This window comes from Chionomys nivalis, chromosome 5 (genome assembly GCF_950005125.1).
Source record: "Chionomys nivalis chromosome 5, mChiNiv1.1, whole genome shotgun sequence".
In the NCBI taxonomy this organism is placed as follows: domain Eukaryota; kingdom Metazoa; phylum Chordata; class Mammalia; order Rodentia; family Cricetidae; genus Chionomys; species Chionomys nivalis.
Genome location: NC_080090.1, coordinates 90,744,816 through 90,762,197, shown reverse-complemented (window position 1 = coordinate 90,762,197; position 17,382 = coordinate 90,744,816). Strand labels below are relative to the sequence as shown.

General features: G+C 38.8%; 1 protein-coding gene across 1 annotated transcript in view; it reads right to left on the bottom strand.

Annotated features, from left to right (window-relative positions):
* Dars1 (aspartyl-tRNA synthetase 1) overlaps positions 1 to 17,382 on the bottom strand; it is a 65,780-nt gene that overhangs the window by 8,947 nt on the left and 39,451 nt on the right. The window contains exons 6-10 of the mRNA XM_057770144.1: positions 16,650 to 16,730; positions 13,955 to 14,014; positions 5,394 to 5,505; positions 3,572 to 3,706; positions 1,409 to 1,556 (exon numbers count right to left, since the gene is read on the bottom strand). Of these exons, the coding sequence (XP_057626127.1) occupies positions 1,409 to 1,556; positions 3,572 to 3,706; positions 5,394 to 5,505; positions 13,955 to 14,014; positions 16,650 to 16,730 (536 nt within the window). The remainder of the gene's footprint in view (positions 1 to 1,408; positions 1,557 to 3,571; positions 3,707 to 5,393; positions 5,506 to 13,954; positions 14,015 to 16,649; positions 16,731 to 17,382) is intronic.

Genomic DNA, 17,382 nt, shown 5'->3' with positions numbered 1-17,382 from the left:
AGTCTTTGAACCTATGACTGTACCAAAAGAGGCATCATCAAATTTTTAAGAATTAAGTACTACTTCTAATACTTAATTCCATTTCTTTGTTTCAAGTTTTTTGTTTTTTTCAAATTACAGTGGCATTAAAGGATTAAAATTTTTATTTACAACTCTTATCAGTTAACATTGTTAGAAACAAAAATACATATTCTGTGAGGCATTTAAAAAAATCTGATTTTAACCATTAATCATTTCTATCTAGGAAGAGGACACTAAAAAGTGTCTGCCTTGTTCTGCCATTCCCACCACGCTTTCTAAGATATTTAGGTGCTACTTCCCTCCTCCTATGATGTCCGCACAGTACCTGCACAAATTATAACTGCAGAGAACTGTGTTTCAGTAGTGAAGGATTCTTTCTTTCTTTTTTTTTTTTCTGAAACAGGGATCTCACTGGGCAGTCCTGGCTGGCCTCACACTTGTAATCCTCTCTGTCATGATCTCAAATGCTCCCATTTAAAGGTGTACCCCACTATACCTGGCTTATTTAAGACCTAAAAAAGCATATTTTTGCTCAAATGTTTACAGATGAGATGATAATAGACTTGATTCAAATAGGGGCAAGGGAAATAGGCACAATAAAATTTTTTAGCCATACATTGGTAATGACTAAAACAAGGTACTAAGCACATAGGGTTTGTGAGGCTTAGTGTCCCTAATTTAAAAACTTTTTAAAAATAAGAGCTGGAGAGATGGCTCAGTGGTTATAAGCACATATTTTCTCGCAGAGGATCTGAGTTCAGTTCCTATTACCCACATCAGGTGGCTTCTAGCCACCTGTAACTCTAGTTTTAGAGAAATTGACACCTTCTAGACTCTGAGGACATACTACCTCCACATATGCATAACTAAAAAGCAAAAAAAACCTTTATTCCCATATGGGATTATAGGTGTGTGCCACACCCGGTACAGTCATTGATTTGGAAATGACTGTTCCTTTGTTTATCCCTACTCATGTCTCTCAATGCTTGGAGTCATTGATAGTTCTTTACCGATATATTACTCTGCAGCATAAACACGAGCAGAATATGGCACAAGCCTGACAGTCTAAATTACAAGGGACATAACAACAAACGGTTTCCAAATTATCTGTAAAATATAGAAAAAAGGCTGTTTTTCAAACTGTTGCCTTATGTTTACTAAAGAGGTTAGCAACAAAACTATTTGAGTCCATATAATTAGACACAATTAATCTTGGTTCATTTCAAACACTCAGAGAAGAAATAGATATCTAGAACTAGTTTTGGAAACTTTCTTAAACTATACAAGAAAATGTATTATTCCTTATCACTCCCCAAACAAAAAACAAAACAAAAAACTGCAACTGTTTTGAAATTAAAGCCATTTCAAGACATTAAATAATTTTAACCTTTCTTGAAGTCCTTTGAATATTTGCACCAAGGTATCAGCAATTTCTTCTACAACTTCATGGTAATGATAATTAAAAGCCATTTCAATATCCAAACCAACAAATTCAGTTAGATGTCTATGGGTATTGGAGTCTTCGGCTCTAAAAACTGTTAACCAAAGAAAAATAGTACAGTATTTTAAGTCCTGGGTAAATGAGAACTTAAATGCAGAATTGTACTTGGTAGTGCCCTAGGTGGTAATATTATCCCATGCCCACAGGGTGAGACGGAGCACTGATAAGCCATCTGTTTTAGCATTCTCCTATACAGCAAGTTCATTACAAACTCCCAAGTCCTAGAGAAAAGCAGAACCAAATGCAAATTAATAAAAGACGCTCTTGAGAACCCCTAGGGAAGGCAAGATCCTGAGGCACCACCTCAATAATTAAAAACAGACTCAATTATGACTAATATAGTTTGTCTCCATTTTATTAAAATATGGCTCAAGCAAAATGAAACTGCATATATGAAGTAACATTATACACGTTCCAGCAGCTCCCAGTCCAGCTCCTATGCTCTCTGCAACTCCCCTGCAGTCTTTCACACATCTTTCCTAGAACACATCCCTGCTTGGAAACTCACAACTCTCAAATGACTACTATAACAAGATATAAAATGACGAAGTCTAAAATCTTTATGCATTTCAATTTAATCTTAGTACTTCCAATTTCTAACCACCCTTATTTCTGTTTTCTTTTGTAGTCCATGCTTTCTACCTATCCTGTTCCCTGCTAGAACATTATTTCAGTTTTTATATACCCTACTAGGGTCTTAAAACCCACTTTAGTTTGAATTTTCTTTCATGGTGACTCCAGCAAACAATCTTTCTACTGCTAATTGTACAGCACATTCTGATTCTTTTTCTTTTGAGACAAGGTCTCACTTAGTAGCCTTGACTATCTGAAACTCACAATGATCCTCCTGTCTCAGTCTCTTAGGTGCAAGGTTATAGGTATGAGCCACCACATGGCTCCCTGACACAGACTTAAAGATGATGTATAATCGTGGAATTATTTTGAAATTCATTGGCTTATTCCCTGTGATTGCTCTATGCATGTGTGACTTATTCAGTAACAGGCAGGGGTTAACATGTTTCCTTCTCACTCAAGGCACAATCTCTAAACCAGGAATACAGCAATTATCTGGGTGCTTTGAGAGCCGAGCCTCAGGTTTTACCACAAATGTACTACATGAACTTGCATTTATATCCCTATCGGCATCTGATGAGTGTTGTTGATTCTTCTAAGGACATGGCACCTAGCCTTAAGAATATGTATACAATATATGCCTGGTGAATAATAACTTCAGAAAATTAAAACATTAAAAACAATTTTAAGACAGATTTCTCTGTGAACAGTCCTGGCTGTCCTGGAACTTGCTTTGTAGATCAGGGTGGCCTTGAACTCTCAGAGATCCATCTGCCTCTGCCTCCCAAGTGCTACCACCATCTGATTAAAATATTTAATTTTTGTGCCAACTTCTCTATTAGCAAAAGTTTAAGCATGGTTAAATTATCAAAAAAAACATATATAAAATAATTTGTTAAGTTTAAAAAATATTTCATCTATCTTATGTATATAGATGTTTTGTCTGCATGTACGTCTGTGCATCACGTGCTTGCAGTACCCACAAAGGCCAGAAGCAGGGATCATATGCCCTGGAATTGGAATTCTAGCTGGCCCTCTTACAGAGGACCTAGGTTTGATTCCCAGCAAGTGTAAGGGAACTCACTAAGATTCACCTGCTGCCGAGGCCTGAAATTAAAGATGTCTATCACCTGACTAGTCCTCAAATCATGTATTTTTAAAACACATATCTACACTCTCACACACATGTTGTCATTTCTACCTTTGAGTTTAGTATTTTTTTCTTTTTGGTTTTTGTGGAATTGAACTGAGAGTCTTGAACATACTAACATAACAAATGCTCTATCACTGAGCCAAGTGCATCACTAGCTCTTAAATTTTATTATATAATCAGCAGATAAATAGATTTAAGCTTCCAAATGATCTAAATGCTAGTGTTTCTAATATTATAACTACTCTATAATTAATAGGTTTAATTCAACTATTTAACTCTACATAATTTTATAATTAGTATACACATAAATGACAATATCTTACCTGGTCCAATGCAGAAAACCTTCTCAAAATCAGCACAGATGCACATCTGCTTATATAGCTGTGGGGACTGAGCAAGGTAGGCATTATTTTTAAAATAGGACACAGTAAAAACATTGGCTCCTCCTTCACTGGCAGCTGAAATACAAACATTTGTATTATTATAATCAATTGAATGTGAATTCATATAATTCTTAGCTTAAAAAAAAAAGCAGTTCACCTAAGAGAAAAAAAGACCTAGAAAATCAAGTAAACATTCCCTTTTTCTGAATCAATTTCTTATCTATTAGCTTACGACTGTAATAACTAAATGAATAAATAAAAGGAAAAAATTATTCCCTTCCAGCTGGGCAGTGGTAGTGGCACACACCTTTAATCCCAGCACTTGGGAGGCAGAGGCAGGAGGATCTCTGTAAGTTCGAAGCCAGCCTGGTCTACAAGAACTAGTCCTATGACAGGCTCCAAAGCTACAGAGAAACCTTGCCTCAAAAAAAAAAAAAAAAAAAAAAAAAGAAAGAAAGAAAAAAAAATCCCTTCCATTTTATCTGAGGTAGGCTCTCACCGTGTAAGGCTGGGCTGCTCTCTTAATTATTTTTCTAATTGTGAGAAGGTGATGTTTAATTTTTTATCTATATCTAAACACTATTCTTTTAATAATTTAATTCTGTATATTGTTTTGTCTACACGTGTGTATGTGTATTATATGCATACCTTGTACCAGAGGTCGTCATAAGAAGGCACTGGATCTCCTGAATCTAAAGTTACAGACGATTCTGAGATACTGTGTGGGTGCTACAAACTGAACCTGGGTCCCCTGCAATAGCAACAAGTGCTCTTTCTTTTTGTTTTTTTTTTTGTTTGTTTTTTGTTTTTGGTTTTTCGAGACAGGGTTTCTCTGTGGTTTTGGAGCCTGTCCTGGAACTAGCTCTTGTAGACCAGGCTGGTCTCGAACTCACAGAGATCCGCCTGCCTCTGCCTCCCAAGTGCTGGGATTAAAGGCGTGCGCCACCACCGCCCGGCCAACAAGTGCTCTTCAACTAAGCTATCACTCCAGCCCCATTAATAAGATTCTTTTAATGTAGTTATTTAATCAGTGTACACATTTGCCTTTAGAAGTGCACGTGAAGCTCAGAGGAAAGTTTTCAAAGTTAGTTCTCTCCTTCTATGTGTCCTGGGGATTTGAACTCACATTGTTAGGCTTAGTGGTAGTGGCAAGGCAAGCCCTTTACCCACTAAGTCCTACCATGATGATGATCTTTCGAGACAAGCTCTCTTTATGCAGTCTTGGCTAGCCTGGACTTCCTATGTAGACCAGGCTAGCCTTGAATTCACAGAGCTCCACCTGCCTCTTCCTCCAAAATGCTGGGATTTGTTAGCCAGCAGGAACAGCTAGAACGCTATTTGTAACTCATCTTTTAAGTGTTATGTAAGCAGTTCTAAAAGGGTAAAATGATCAAGACAAGATTCTCATGCAAGAATGATGTCAACAGGTATTTGGTGATTTTTACAACGACGTTTATATAAAACCAAACTGTTGTGCCAATTTTGATGGAAATTAACATAATAAAAATACCTGTGGCCTAACTTTCAGTGTAGGAATCGTGCTTTGTTACTGCTTCATTTCCTCATCATTACCACAAAATGACTGTTGAAGGAAGAAAATGGAACACTGCAAATGGTATTATTGTCCTTGAAATAAATAAGTCCATGGCACTAAATCTTAAGGGACTCTTGGAATTATTTCAGTTATTATTATGTTATTTAAAAATTAACTTAAGCAACACTGGGGGGGATTTTAAATTACAGAATACGTCTTGAAACATACCTGAAATAATTTTAGGAGTTTGGATTTCCACAAAACCTTTGTTAATTAATGTTTCTCGGAAGAGATGACAGATGCCAGACTGGAGACGGAAGACAGCCTGACTAGTTGATGTCTGTAAGATAGCATTAAAATCTAATTAAACCAGCCTGGCACAGCAAGCAAGTTAAACTATTCCTGCTTTCAGCAACGTTTAAGTCCCATAGTACTGGAGAAGACGAAACACACAACAGCCCAAGCCAGAAGATGACGAGACAAGCTGCAGTCTAATGGATATACATGATCAGACTGAGCCATTCTCACTAGAAATGCTTCCTGATGTTCTGATTCATAAAAATGCCATTCGAGAAAAATATTTCTTTTTTTTTTCTTTCTTTTTTGTTTTTTCGAGACAGGGTTTCTCTGTGGTTTTGGAGCCTGTCCTGGAACTAGCTCTTGTAGACCAGGCTGGTCTTGAACTCACAGAGATCCGCCTGCCTCTGCCTCCCGAGTGCTGGGATTAAAGGCGTGCGCCACCACCGCCCGGCTGGAGACAATTTTTTAAAAGCCTCTATAATCTGTTATATACTTTTAAGACATTTACATTTAAACTGGAGAAAAGAATTTGTGGCTCTACTTATTTATTTACTTGTTCATTTATTCATTTGTTTATATGTTATGTGACTTAAGGAAACACTGCTTCACTCAATTACTACAAACTGTATTTTTCTGCTTTGTAAAACCTAGCAACCTATAAATCAAAAAGGTATGTCACTGTATTTCTACACATATGGAGACACAATTCACTTTAGTGAAATATATTCTCTGTAAGGGCCACTACCACACTGCATTACTCTTTCTTTCTTTCTTTCTTTCTTTCTTTCTTTCTTTCTTTCTTTCTTTCTTTCTTTTTCCGTTTAGCTAGTCTAACCTTATTTTATCCTCTTATTAAGCTTCTGGACTGCTGTAACTCATATAGTATACATAAAAATTACACTTAAAGCCGGGCGGTGGTGGCGCACGCCTTTAATCCCAGCACTTGGGAGGCAGAGGCAGGTGGATCTCTGTGAGTTCGAGACCAGCCTGGTCTACAGAGCTAGTTCCAGGACAGGCTCCAAAACCACAGAGAAACCCTGTCTCGAAAAACCAAAAAAAAAAAAAAAAAAAAAAGTAAAAAATTACACTTAATTATGCTTTTAAAAAACAAATTTTAGGGCTCGAGAGATGGCTTAGGGGTTGGTCTTTCAGAGGTCCTGAGTTCAATTCCCAGCAACCACATGGTGGTTCATAAGCATCTCTGGTGGGATCTGACACCCTCTTCTGGCATAAAGGCATACATGCAGATACAGAACTCATACACATAAATAAGTAAAAAATCTTTAAAAAAACAAATTTTGCTGGGTGGTGGTGGCAGACGTCTTTAATCTCAGCACTCGGGAGACAGAGGCAGGTGGATCTCTGTGAGTTTGAGGCCAGCCTGGTCTATAAGAGCTAGTTCAAGGACAGGCTCCAAAGCTACACAGAGAAACCCTGTCTCAAAAAACCAAAACCAAACCAAACCAAACAACCAAACAAACAAAAAACACCCCCCCCAAAAAAAACCCTAAAAATAAATACACCCCCACCACATACTATGCCCCATTAATCTTGGTTTACTGATTGTATCAACAAATCTGTCAATGTGGGAAGAAAATGGATCCATGGTGTATATGAGAAAAAACAGCCCCTACCCCATTAGGTGCTTTAAGGTACTTGCTTGCCACTGGAAAGATAGTTGCCTATTTTATTAGAAAGAAGGAACAGGGGACATAGCTTAGGGCTGTGTCATTTGCCTTGCATACTAACATACTAAAAGTCCTATGCTCCATTTGTATTACAGAAGAAGAAAACAGGAGAGTGTAGCTCGGCAGTGAAGTTGTTACCTAGCAAGCACAAGCCTCTGGGTTTATTCTCTAGCACCACAAACACAAAAACAAGAAACTGAACACAATTACTCAGACAATAATTCTAGCATGTCCCAATTTCTATCTGGTTCCCTAGAGAATATTCTCTGGCAGATTCTACCTTTTAAATGGTTTGAGATGACTATACCAGAGCATACCTGCAACACCAGCTCTTAGGAGGCTGAGGCAGGAGGAATTTGAGGGTCCACAGGATGAGGACTGCTGAAATCAAGAATGAGGTTGGTGAGAAAAGTTAATCAGAATTTATAAACAAAGGAGCTCTTGAAGAGCAGTAGGAGAAAGCTTCAAGGAAGCCTTGATTATTCTGGCTATCTGTGATGCCGACAACATCCTTAGAAGCACACTCGTACTGAGTGCATGCCAGTTATTGTAGTCAGCACACAAAGCTACTACAAAAAGCTTGAGTATCTGTGCATGGACACTTACCTCGAGAAAAACTCTGTTCTCAGGGGAACTGTGCTCAACAGACTAACACAGAGCCTGAGAAACTTCTAGTCTACTGCAGAATCATGTTTCGGCAACAGCTCTTCCTTCACAAAGAGTTCGTATGGCATTAGAGGACAAGATGGAGAAACTAAAGTCTAAGCAACAGAAAAGGGAGTTTTTGACTTTTGGTCAAATCGAGTCATTTTAGCTTATTTTCTGTCAACTCTTTTAAAATATATAGCAATTTTAGGAGCTGGAGATAACTCAGCAGTTATCTGACAAGGTAAAAATAAAAGGAAAAAAAAAAGCAAGACTCTACTTACAGAATTAGTTTCCCCGAGGTTACATTACTAGAAAATTACATCATATCTTTCAGAAGAGGGACAGGTTCATGGGAAGAATCTTAGCGTTGGGAGGGAGATTAAAAAAAAAAAAATCAAATAAGCCCAAGTTTACAGTGAAACTATTAATGGTACTGAGTTGGTTTTTTTTTTTGAGACAGGGTTTCTCTGTAGCTTTGAAGCCTATCCTGGAACTAGCTCTTGTAGACCAGGCTGGCCTTGAACTCACAAAGATCCGCCTGTCAGTCATATAAACTGGATAGAGGGCTGGAGAGATGGCTCAGTGGTTAAGAGCACTGCCTGCCCTTCCGAAGGTCCTGAGTTCAGTTCTCAGCAACCACATAGTGGCTCACAGCCATTTGTAATGAGATCTGGTGCCCTCTTTTGGCCTGCAAGCATACATGTAGGCAGAATACCGAGAATAATGTATACATAATAAATAAATAGATTAAAAAAAAAAAGCCAAGCAGGGTGTGTATGTGTGAAACTCTGCTAAATCTCTCAAAAAAAAAAAAACTGGATAGAAAGTTATGTTTAAAATTACCCTCTCTTCATTCCAAATGAGCTACTCTTCTTTTTCTTAAATCAGACTGATGTAGAATTTATAATTAAGTACAAGTAACCTCTGTAATAAAAAACTGGAATCACTGCAAAACTGCAATTATATTACTACATAAGGAAAGTCTGGCAGCACTCAGGCTAAATCTCTGCCAAGACTCTCCAGCACATAGGCACTGTAGTGTAAGATAAAGGTGCTGCAGACCGAGACTGGGTGGTCTGCAACACAACAGTGTCCGGCATCCCTAGAGCACTGATTCAGGCCAATAGTTAGCACACCCAGGACTCCCTGGACTACCTCAGGCCACCCAAATCTTTTTTCTTTTAATGCCATCAGCTATGACAATCATCCATCTATGATTCTCACAGTATTCCCTGTTGTCGGCTGCTCACAAAGATCAGCATTACTTCAATTTGTTTCTGCCTCTACTCACTACTGTCATGGAGGATTTCACTTGTATTACTATTATTTCCCTTTAAATCACACCTTAAATGGCACATCCTTAGCAGCAGCAGCATCCAAAGACACATGAGTTTAATTTGCAAGTTATATCACATAATTATTAAAACATAAGACATGCATCTGTTTAACAACCAGAAACCACTGTATATCTCCAGTTTTAGAAAAACACTGTAAAACTGAAATGCCATAAATTCCAATATGTTGGCATGTAAACTATACTGCCAAGAAAATCTTTTGTATTACAATGGAGTAAAAATGTATTAGAAAGATATATTTTCATTTTCTACTTAAAAAAAGTATTTAAGTAGACAAGGAGCAGATAGACACTTGATTATAAACTATCTAATTACTGTATAAGTGTTTCAGGATTCCATGGTTTTGTTAATGACTTAAATTTTTTTTCTAGATTGTTCTATGCATATAAGTGTTTTGTCTACCTATATTTTTTGTGCACCGTGTGCACGCTGGCTACCCTGAAGACAGAGACATCATTATTGGATACTCTGAAACTGGAGTTGCAGACAAGTAAGCTTCCAAGAGAGTGCTTGGAAACAAAACTGGATCCTTGATAAGAAAGGCAAGAACTCTCGCCTACCTCCCCCCAATAAATGTATTTAATTTTTTAATGAAAAAATTATGTGTATGTGCATTTTGTTTGCATGTATGTCTGTGTATTATGTGGTTGAAGTGCCCAGAGAGGAAAACAGGAATGTTGGCTCCCTCGAAATTGGACTTACAGACAGTTAGCTGTAAGCCATCATAGGGTGCTGGGAAACCACACTACAAGCCTGTTCTTGACCACTGAGCCACCTGTTCACTTATTTACTTTATATGTGTATGAGAAGGACTTTCAAGAATTGACTGTCGGGGGCTGGAGAGATGGCTCAGTGGTTAAGAGCATTGCCTGCTCTTCCAAAGGTCCTGAGTTCAATTCCCGGCAACCACATGGTGGCTCACAACCATCTGTAATGATGTCTGGTGCCCTCTTCTGGCCTGCATACATACACACAGACAGAATATTGTATAATAAATAAATATTAAAAAAAAAAAGAGTTGACTGTCTCCTTCGATCATGTGGGTTTCTGAGACTAATATTAGGTCACTATGCTTGGTGGCAGTTACCCACACCACTGAGCCATCTTGATGCCCCAAGAATGTTAAAATGTTAGTCATTTGTATTATCAGAAAAGTCTAGGGGGCTGGAGAGATGGCTCAGTGGTTAAGAGCACTGACTGCTCTTCCAGAGGACCCGGGTTCAATTCCCAGCACCCACATGGCAGCTCACAGCTGTCTGAAGATCCAGTTGCAAGGGATCTGAAACCTTCACACCAATACACATAAAAAAATAAAAGTTAAATAAACCATAAAAATATTTTTTTTAAAAAAAGAAAGGTCTAAATTAAATGACTTTATCTTACTCACCTAGCTCCTTCAATGGGTCACTGTGACAGTCAATCCACCCCCTAAGGACGGCAGGGTATTTGGGAGACTTTTGGAAGGGTTGCACTTAAGTCAGAATCACTCTTTGATACTATCCTCTTAGGAACAGATAAAAGTCATCAAGATAGTAAATACTTATTTTTACTCTTGGGGATACATTGCTTACATAGTAGATTTCCCGAATTAAGAATATATGACGGGAGCTGGGTGGTGGTAGTGCACGTCTTTAATCCCAGCACTTGGGAGGCAAAGGCAGGCAGATCTCCGTGAATTAAGGCCAGCCTGGTCTACAAAGTGTGTTCCAGGGCAGTCAGAACTGTCACACAGAGAAACCCTGTCTCAACAAACAAGCAAAAAGAATATACTACTTTAGTTGGCTTAACATTACAACTCATTTAATTTTTAAAAACTATTATTTTATGTGAATGGGTGCTTTGCCTGCATCTTTTTTGTCTGTTTTTCAGTTTTTGAGACAGGGTTTCTCTGTGTAGCTTTGGAGCCTGTCCTGCAACTCACTCTGTAGACCAGGCTAGCCTGGAAATCACCTGCCTCTGTCTCCCAGGTGTGTTATGACCGCCAGGTGTTTGCCTGCATGTTTATCTAACACCCCATTCACATAAGGCTCTTGGAGGTTCCAAAAGGATAACAGATCCCTCGAAACTGGGAGTTACAGACAGTTGTGACTTGCCATATGGGTGCTTGGACCTAAATGGGGCCCTCTGGAAGAATAGTCAGCACTCTTATCCATTGAGCCATCTCTCCAGCCTACAATGTATTTTTTTAATTGATCACTGCGCTAAAGCTTTTATGCTCATATTACCAATTTTATAGAGACAAACACAGGAATATATAGCAGTTACCTGCTTCAAAAAACTGAGTGTTTTTAGGAGATAAGACTTTCGATGAGGTCTTAGGGCAGTCCTATCTCCCTTGGTTTACCCATTTATTTGTTTATTTAGGTTTTTCGAGACAGGGTTTGTCTGTGTAGCCCTGGCCATCCTGGAACTTGCTCTGTAGACCAGACTGGCCTCAAATTAAGAGATTACCCTGCCTTTGAGTTTAAAGTTTGTGTTACCACCACCCAGCATGAAGTTGAGCTATTGTTTTTTGAGACAGGGTTTCTCTGTAGCTTTTTTGGAGCCTGGAACCGCTCTGTATATCAGGCTGGCCTCGAACTCACAGAGGTCCGCCTGCCTCTGCCTCCCGAGTGCTGGGATTAAAGGTGTGCACCACCACTGCCTGGCAAAGTATAACATATTTAGGCTAGGGATCTAGTTAAGTGAGTAGAGTGCTCACCTAACAAGTATGAGGCCTTAGGTTCAATCCCCAGCATAACTGGATGTGAGAATGTTTCTCTAGGATATCAGAACTTGAGAAGTAAAGGCAATAGGACAGAAGCTCAAGTTTTCTTCAACTACAAAGAGAGTTAATGATAGTTTAAATACATGAGGCCTTATCTCAAGAAAATAAATAAAGCTGGGCGGTGGTGGCGCACGCCTTTAATCCCAGCACTTGGGAGGCAGAGGCAGGCGGATCTCTGTGAGTTCGAGACCAGCCTGGTCTACAAGAGCTAGTTCCAGGACAGGCTCCAAAAAACCACAGAGAAACCCTGTCTCGAAAAACCAAAAAAAAAAAAAAAAGAAAATAAATAAAATACTAGGGGCTGGTGAGATGGCTCAGTCAGAAGAGATGCTTGCTGCTAAGCCTAATGATTTGAGTTTGATCCCTGGAAACCACATGGTTTAAGGAAAGAACCAACTCCCACCAGTTGTCCTCTGACTTCTATGCGTGCACCACGATATATGCCTACCCTCCCCTGACCCTCCACAAAATAAAGATGGCCCATGCAAATGCGAGGACAAGGGTTTAGATCGCTAGTACCCACATAAAAAGGCAAGCAGGTATGGTGACCTGCTTATAATCACAGCACTATGGAGGTTTCAACAGAGGACCCTGGAACAAGTTGGTTAGGCAGACTAGCCCCAAACACTGAACTCTGGGCTCAGTACGAGACCCTACCTCAATATAAAGAGCGGAAAAAGACCTCGGAAACCACCTTGGATCCCAAAACAGAGATGCACGTGCATACACACACTTTTATACATGTACCTCCACACATAGGACTATGCACATATGCATATGCAGATCACGTTCACATGAAAACAAGGTGTTTATAAGAACCAGACAAATAACACGAATGAAGTAAGTATAGGATAACACAGGGGCATATAGTCCACCTAGTACTTTATTTGGCCAGAATAACCCCAATACTGCTAAGATCTCCAACTTTTCAAGAAAAATCATCTGGATGTTAATATGAAAATCTTTCCACCCTTCTTTTCCATCCAAGATGGCCTCCAAATGCTTTTTCTTTTGTGTGTTTTTGAGCCAAAGTCTCATTACTGTAGCTACAGCTGACCTCTAATTGCCTATGTAATCCAAGCTGACTTTGAACTTTTCTGCCACAGCCTCTTGAATGATGGGGATTACTGGTGTGCACGACCACGTGTGGCCAAATCCTGCGTTTCAGGGATCCTGTCTTGGTCTTTCAAATAACTGTGGTCATAGGCCTGTGCCATGGCACTTAGCAAAACTCCCTGGGTACAATGCATTTAAATTAGACCACCACCACAGACAAAATTGTTCTGGGCCAAACTGTAGTATAAACCAGTAACAACAATGAATAAACAGTATGGGTAAACACAATATATCAACTCTTATGGCCAAAATACATGGAAAACCAACATAAGTTAAAATGGAGGCTTAAAAAAAAAAGAAGACAGAAAGCAAATAGAAGAAGCGTTAAGTCAACATTACAAGGATACACAATTGCAGAAGAATCAAAGTCAGAAAGAACTTAGGGCAGCAAAGAACCTGAGCATGAGACAGACACTTAAGAAGGAAGATGTGGTCAAACATTAAGAAAGAAAGATGACAAACCAGTGATGAAACCACTGAACTCTTTCACTTGCAACCAAACCAAAAGGGAAAGAGAAGTCCCATGAGACGACAGTGTAAACCACGGCAGTGACTTCAAAATAACAACTCCTGTCTCTACCTGGTTGTGCTAAATTGTATACAATTTCTTTTACTTCTTGTAGTGATTTAATGATTGCATTTCCACTTGCTTACTAAGTCTGCACAAAAGAGACATCACCTGGGAGCCACCCCAACATTGGCATTATAATCATCTGTTATTTTCAAACAAAGCAAAATCAGTATCCTGCGAACTAGTGCTTACCTGCTCCTGGCAGCTTTCTGGGGAAAAGGTCAGCTAAAGAGGTACACTATGTCTTGTATCATGATACTCATACATATGCAATTAGCTTTAAGGCATCCCCCCCCCCCAACTCAGTATTGGCATAACCATATCAACAAACAAATGAGGCATACCCTAAGATCAATGACTCTGTTGTCTAATCTTGTATCCTGGTTAACAGTAGCTCTTCCTTCCTAAAAATGAAAAAAAGGGGGGGGGGAGAAAAACATATTTTAACCAGTATTTTGAAGTATACACATGGATACCATATACCCTACTCTTAGAAGCTATGTATCCTTTCAGTGAGCGGTGTGTATGTTAATATTGTACACGGAAATCACTATGTCAAGAGAATAAACAGAGTAAGAGGAATGTCAGGGAAAAGTTACTGTTAGAGGCAGAGACGATGCTGGGGATGGTAAGGCATGCCTTTAATGTCAGCACTTGGGAAGCAGAGGCAGGTGAATCTCTGTGGTTTTGAAGCTAGCCAAAACTATATAGTAAGGTTCTGTCTTAAACATCCACACACAGCAACAAAGGAGAGAAGGGAATGAAGGGGAGGGAGACTTAGACTAGAGATGGCTCAGTGGGTAAAACGTATGTTATAAAGGTGAATACTGAACTTTGAATCCTCACTGTCCATGGCTGTTATTATGAGCTAGCTAGACAAGCTCAATCAGTGAGCTCTGGGTTCAAAGTGAGATACCCTATCTCAATACATAAGGTGAAGAGTGATTATGGAAGACACCCACTATCAACTTCTGCATCCATATATACACATGCACCCACCTACTCAAAAACAACAACAAAGACAAAAAGAGATAGTAAAATGAGAAAGAACAAAAATATTATTGCTTTCTTTCCCTTCTCCAAACTTGCTCACTACTGGGGTACCAGAATTCCCTACCTGAACTCTTACTACTTCCTGGATTTAACCTGCAAGCCCTGGCTAACACCCAACAGGAAGATTAATACAGAGCAACAGTTTTTAAATGTGTGCTCTAGGGACCACCAACAGTCCCCCAAGACTTTGATCCTCCAAGACTTTCATGGAGTCCCTGAAGTCAAACCAAACCAATCTCTCAATCTCTCAATCTCTCTCTCAATCTCTCTCTCTCTCTCTCTCTCTCTCTCTCCCTTTTTACAAAATTTTTCTTTTTCAGCTGGTGGCGCATGCCTTTAATTCCACCACTCGGGAGGCAGAGGCAGGTGGATCTCTGTGAGTTCAAGGCCAGCCTGGTCTACAAGAGTTAGTTCCAGGGCAAGCTCCAAACTACAGAGAAACCCTGTCTTGAAAAACAAAACACAAAACAAAAATACAATTTTTTTCTTTTTCTAAAAACTTATTATATATACAATGTTTTCTCTGCATGTATGCCTGCAGGTCAGAAGAGGGCATATCTCATTACAGATGGTTGTGGCCACCTTGTGGTTGCTGGAAATTGAACTATGGACCTCTGTAAGAGCAGGCAGCGCTCTTAACCACTGAGTCATCTCTTCAGATCCTTGTTTTTGTTTTTTCAAGACAGACTTTCCCTGTGTAGACCTGGCTGTTCTGGAATGTGTTCTGTATAACAGGTTAGCCTCAAACTCAGAGATACACCTGCCTCTGCCTGGGATTAAAGGTGTGCTCCACTATATAGGGCTAAATTTTTTTTTAAATTACTTTTCCTTCTCACTCACACATGAGTTTACTAAGAAATTTGCAAAGGCTGTATGATTGGTAATTTCCCAACACTGCAAACCCAAGGACCATATGGAAATCTAGATATACAAGAGGTCAGACATTATATACATGATGTCACTTGTAACAGGAAAGTTTTGTTTTGGAAAATACAAAGCATGTTTTGGTCACTTTTACATTTTATCTAAAATATATTCAAGCATGCAATACTTTCATATTAACATTTTAATAAATTTTGCTTTAAACCTTAATTCTATAAATACTGACTAACATATGAACAAAACAAGAGCTTATGGGGGGGCATCTTCTATATTATTAAGAGAATTAAAAAGAACTTTCTTTCCTTTTTGATTCTGTGACAGATTGTCTGTTAGATAAGCCTCTACCACTGAGCTACATCCCTAGCTGTAAAACAGATCAGGACACCAAAAAAAGTCTGAGATATGCTGATGGTAAAGGTAATTTAATTGATTTAATTTATTTGTGATGCAAAGGCAGGAAATATCGAAGAGTGATTTTTTTTCCCCCTTGGTGTTTGCTTGCTTTCTTTTGTGTTTTGTTTTTGGTCTTTTCAATTAATATTCTTTTGCTATTTTTTTTGTTTCTTTCCTTTTTTTATTTTTGGTTTTTTGAGACATGGTTTCTCTGTGTAGCTTTGGCTGTTCTGGAAGTCACTTTGTAAAAGACCAGGCTGGTCTTGACCTCACAGATTCGCCTGCCTCTGCCTCCTGGGTGCTGGGATTAAAGGCGTGTGCCACCATGCCCAGCTTTAATTAGTATTCTTATTTACACTTTTATTTTTAAAATTTTATTATAATTATTGTTTTTTAAAGTTTTCCTTTGGGGAGGATGATACAAGGGTGAAGGACAGATATGGAGAGACTGAAAAATGAATGGGATTGGGGTACATGATGTGAAATTTCTGGAGTCAATAAAATTATGCTTAAAATAAAAAAAAAGAGTAATTTAATTAAACCCAGGCCTCCTGAATTGTAGATAAATCCTCTACCAATGAGTTATATCCTCAGCTCTGTAAATTGAAATAAAAATGGAATTAAAGTCAATTTACAGGTACTCTTAGTACAAGGAGGGCACTGGATTTTCAGTGTTACAATTTATCTAGACCCATGTGGCATAACCTTTACCTCTTCACCTTCCAGTTCAGGCCGAACAGCATCATCCAGCTGCAAGGGCAGGCGAGGTTCGGCCAAACTGATCACATAAATCTGAAAATGAGAAATTGCCAAAAATATTAAGTAGCAAAACCTGTAATCTTCTGTTTAAAAGATAATCTACATGGAACGATGCTTGCGTACATCTTTAACTGAAACCATTTGGTGAAATAAATGATATCCATTTTTAATCTACCCAGCCGGGATAATATTGTTGGCTCTATGGATTGTTTGAAGTCAACTAAGATAACACAAATATTTATAAACCCTAGGTACACACCAATGTAATAAACAAGGCCTAGTATCAACAAAAGCTGTGATTAGGGAAATCAATCTCAAAGCTTCAATTAAAATGGAATCTGCCACAAGAACCAAAGCAGTAACACAGGTGTTGCTATTATTAACACTATTCAGCCACTGCTACCACTATGATCAACTTCAGTCCAGCTAGGCTACACCCATCTTCCTTTCTTTTTTTTTTTTTTTTTTTTTTATGGTGAAAAAGTGTATATTTAGAATTAGCGGGCTGGGCTCAGTTTAGATGATTCCAATTTTGTTGGCAACATCCAGAGCATCATAATCAGGAGCCAACCGAACATATGCCTTCTTCTCTCCGTCGGGCCTTATGAGGGTGTTGACTTTGGCCACATCGATGTCATAGAGTTTCTTCACAGCCTGTTTGATCTGGTGCTTGTTGACCTTGACA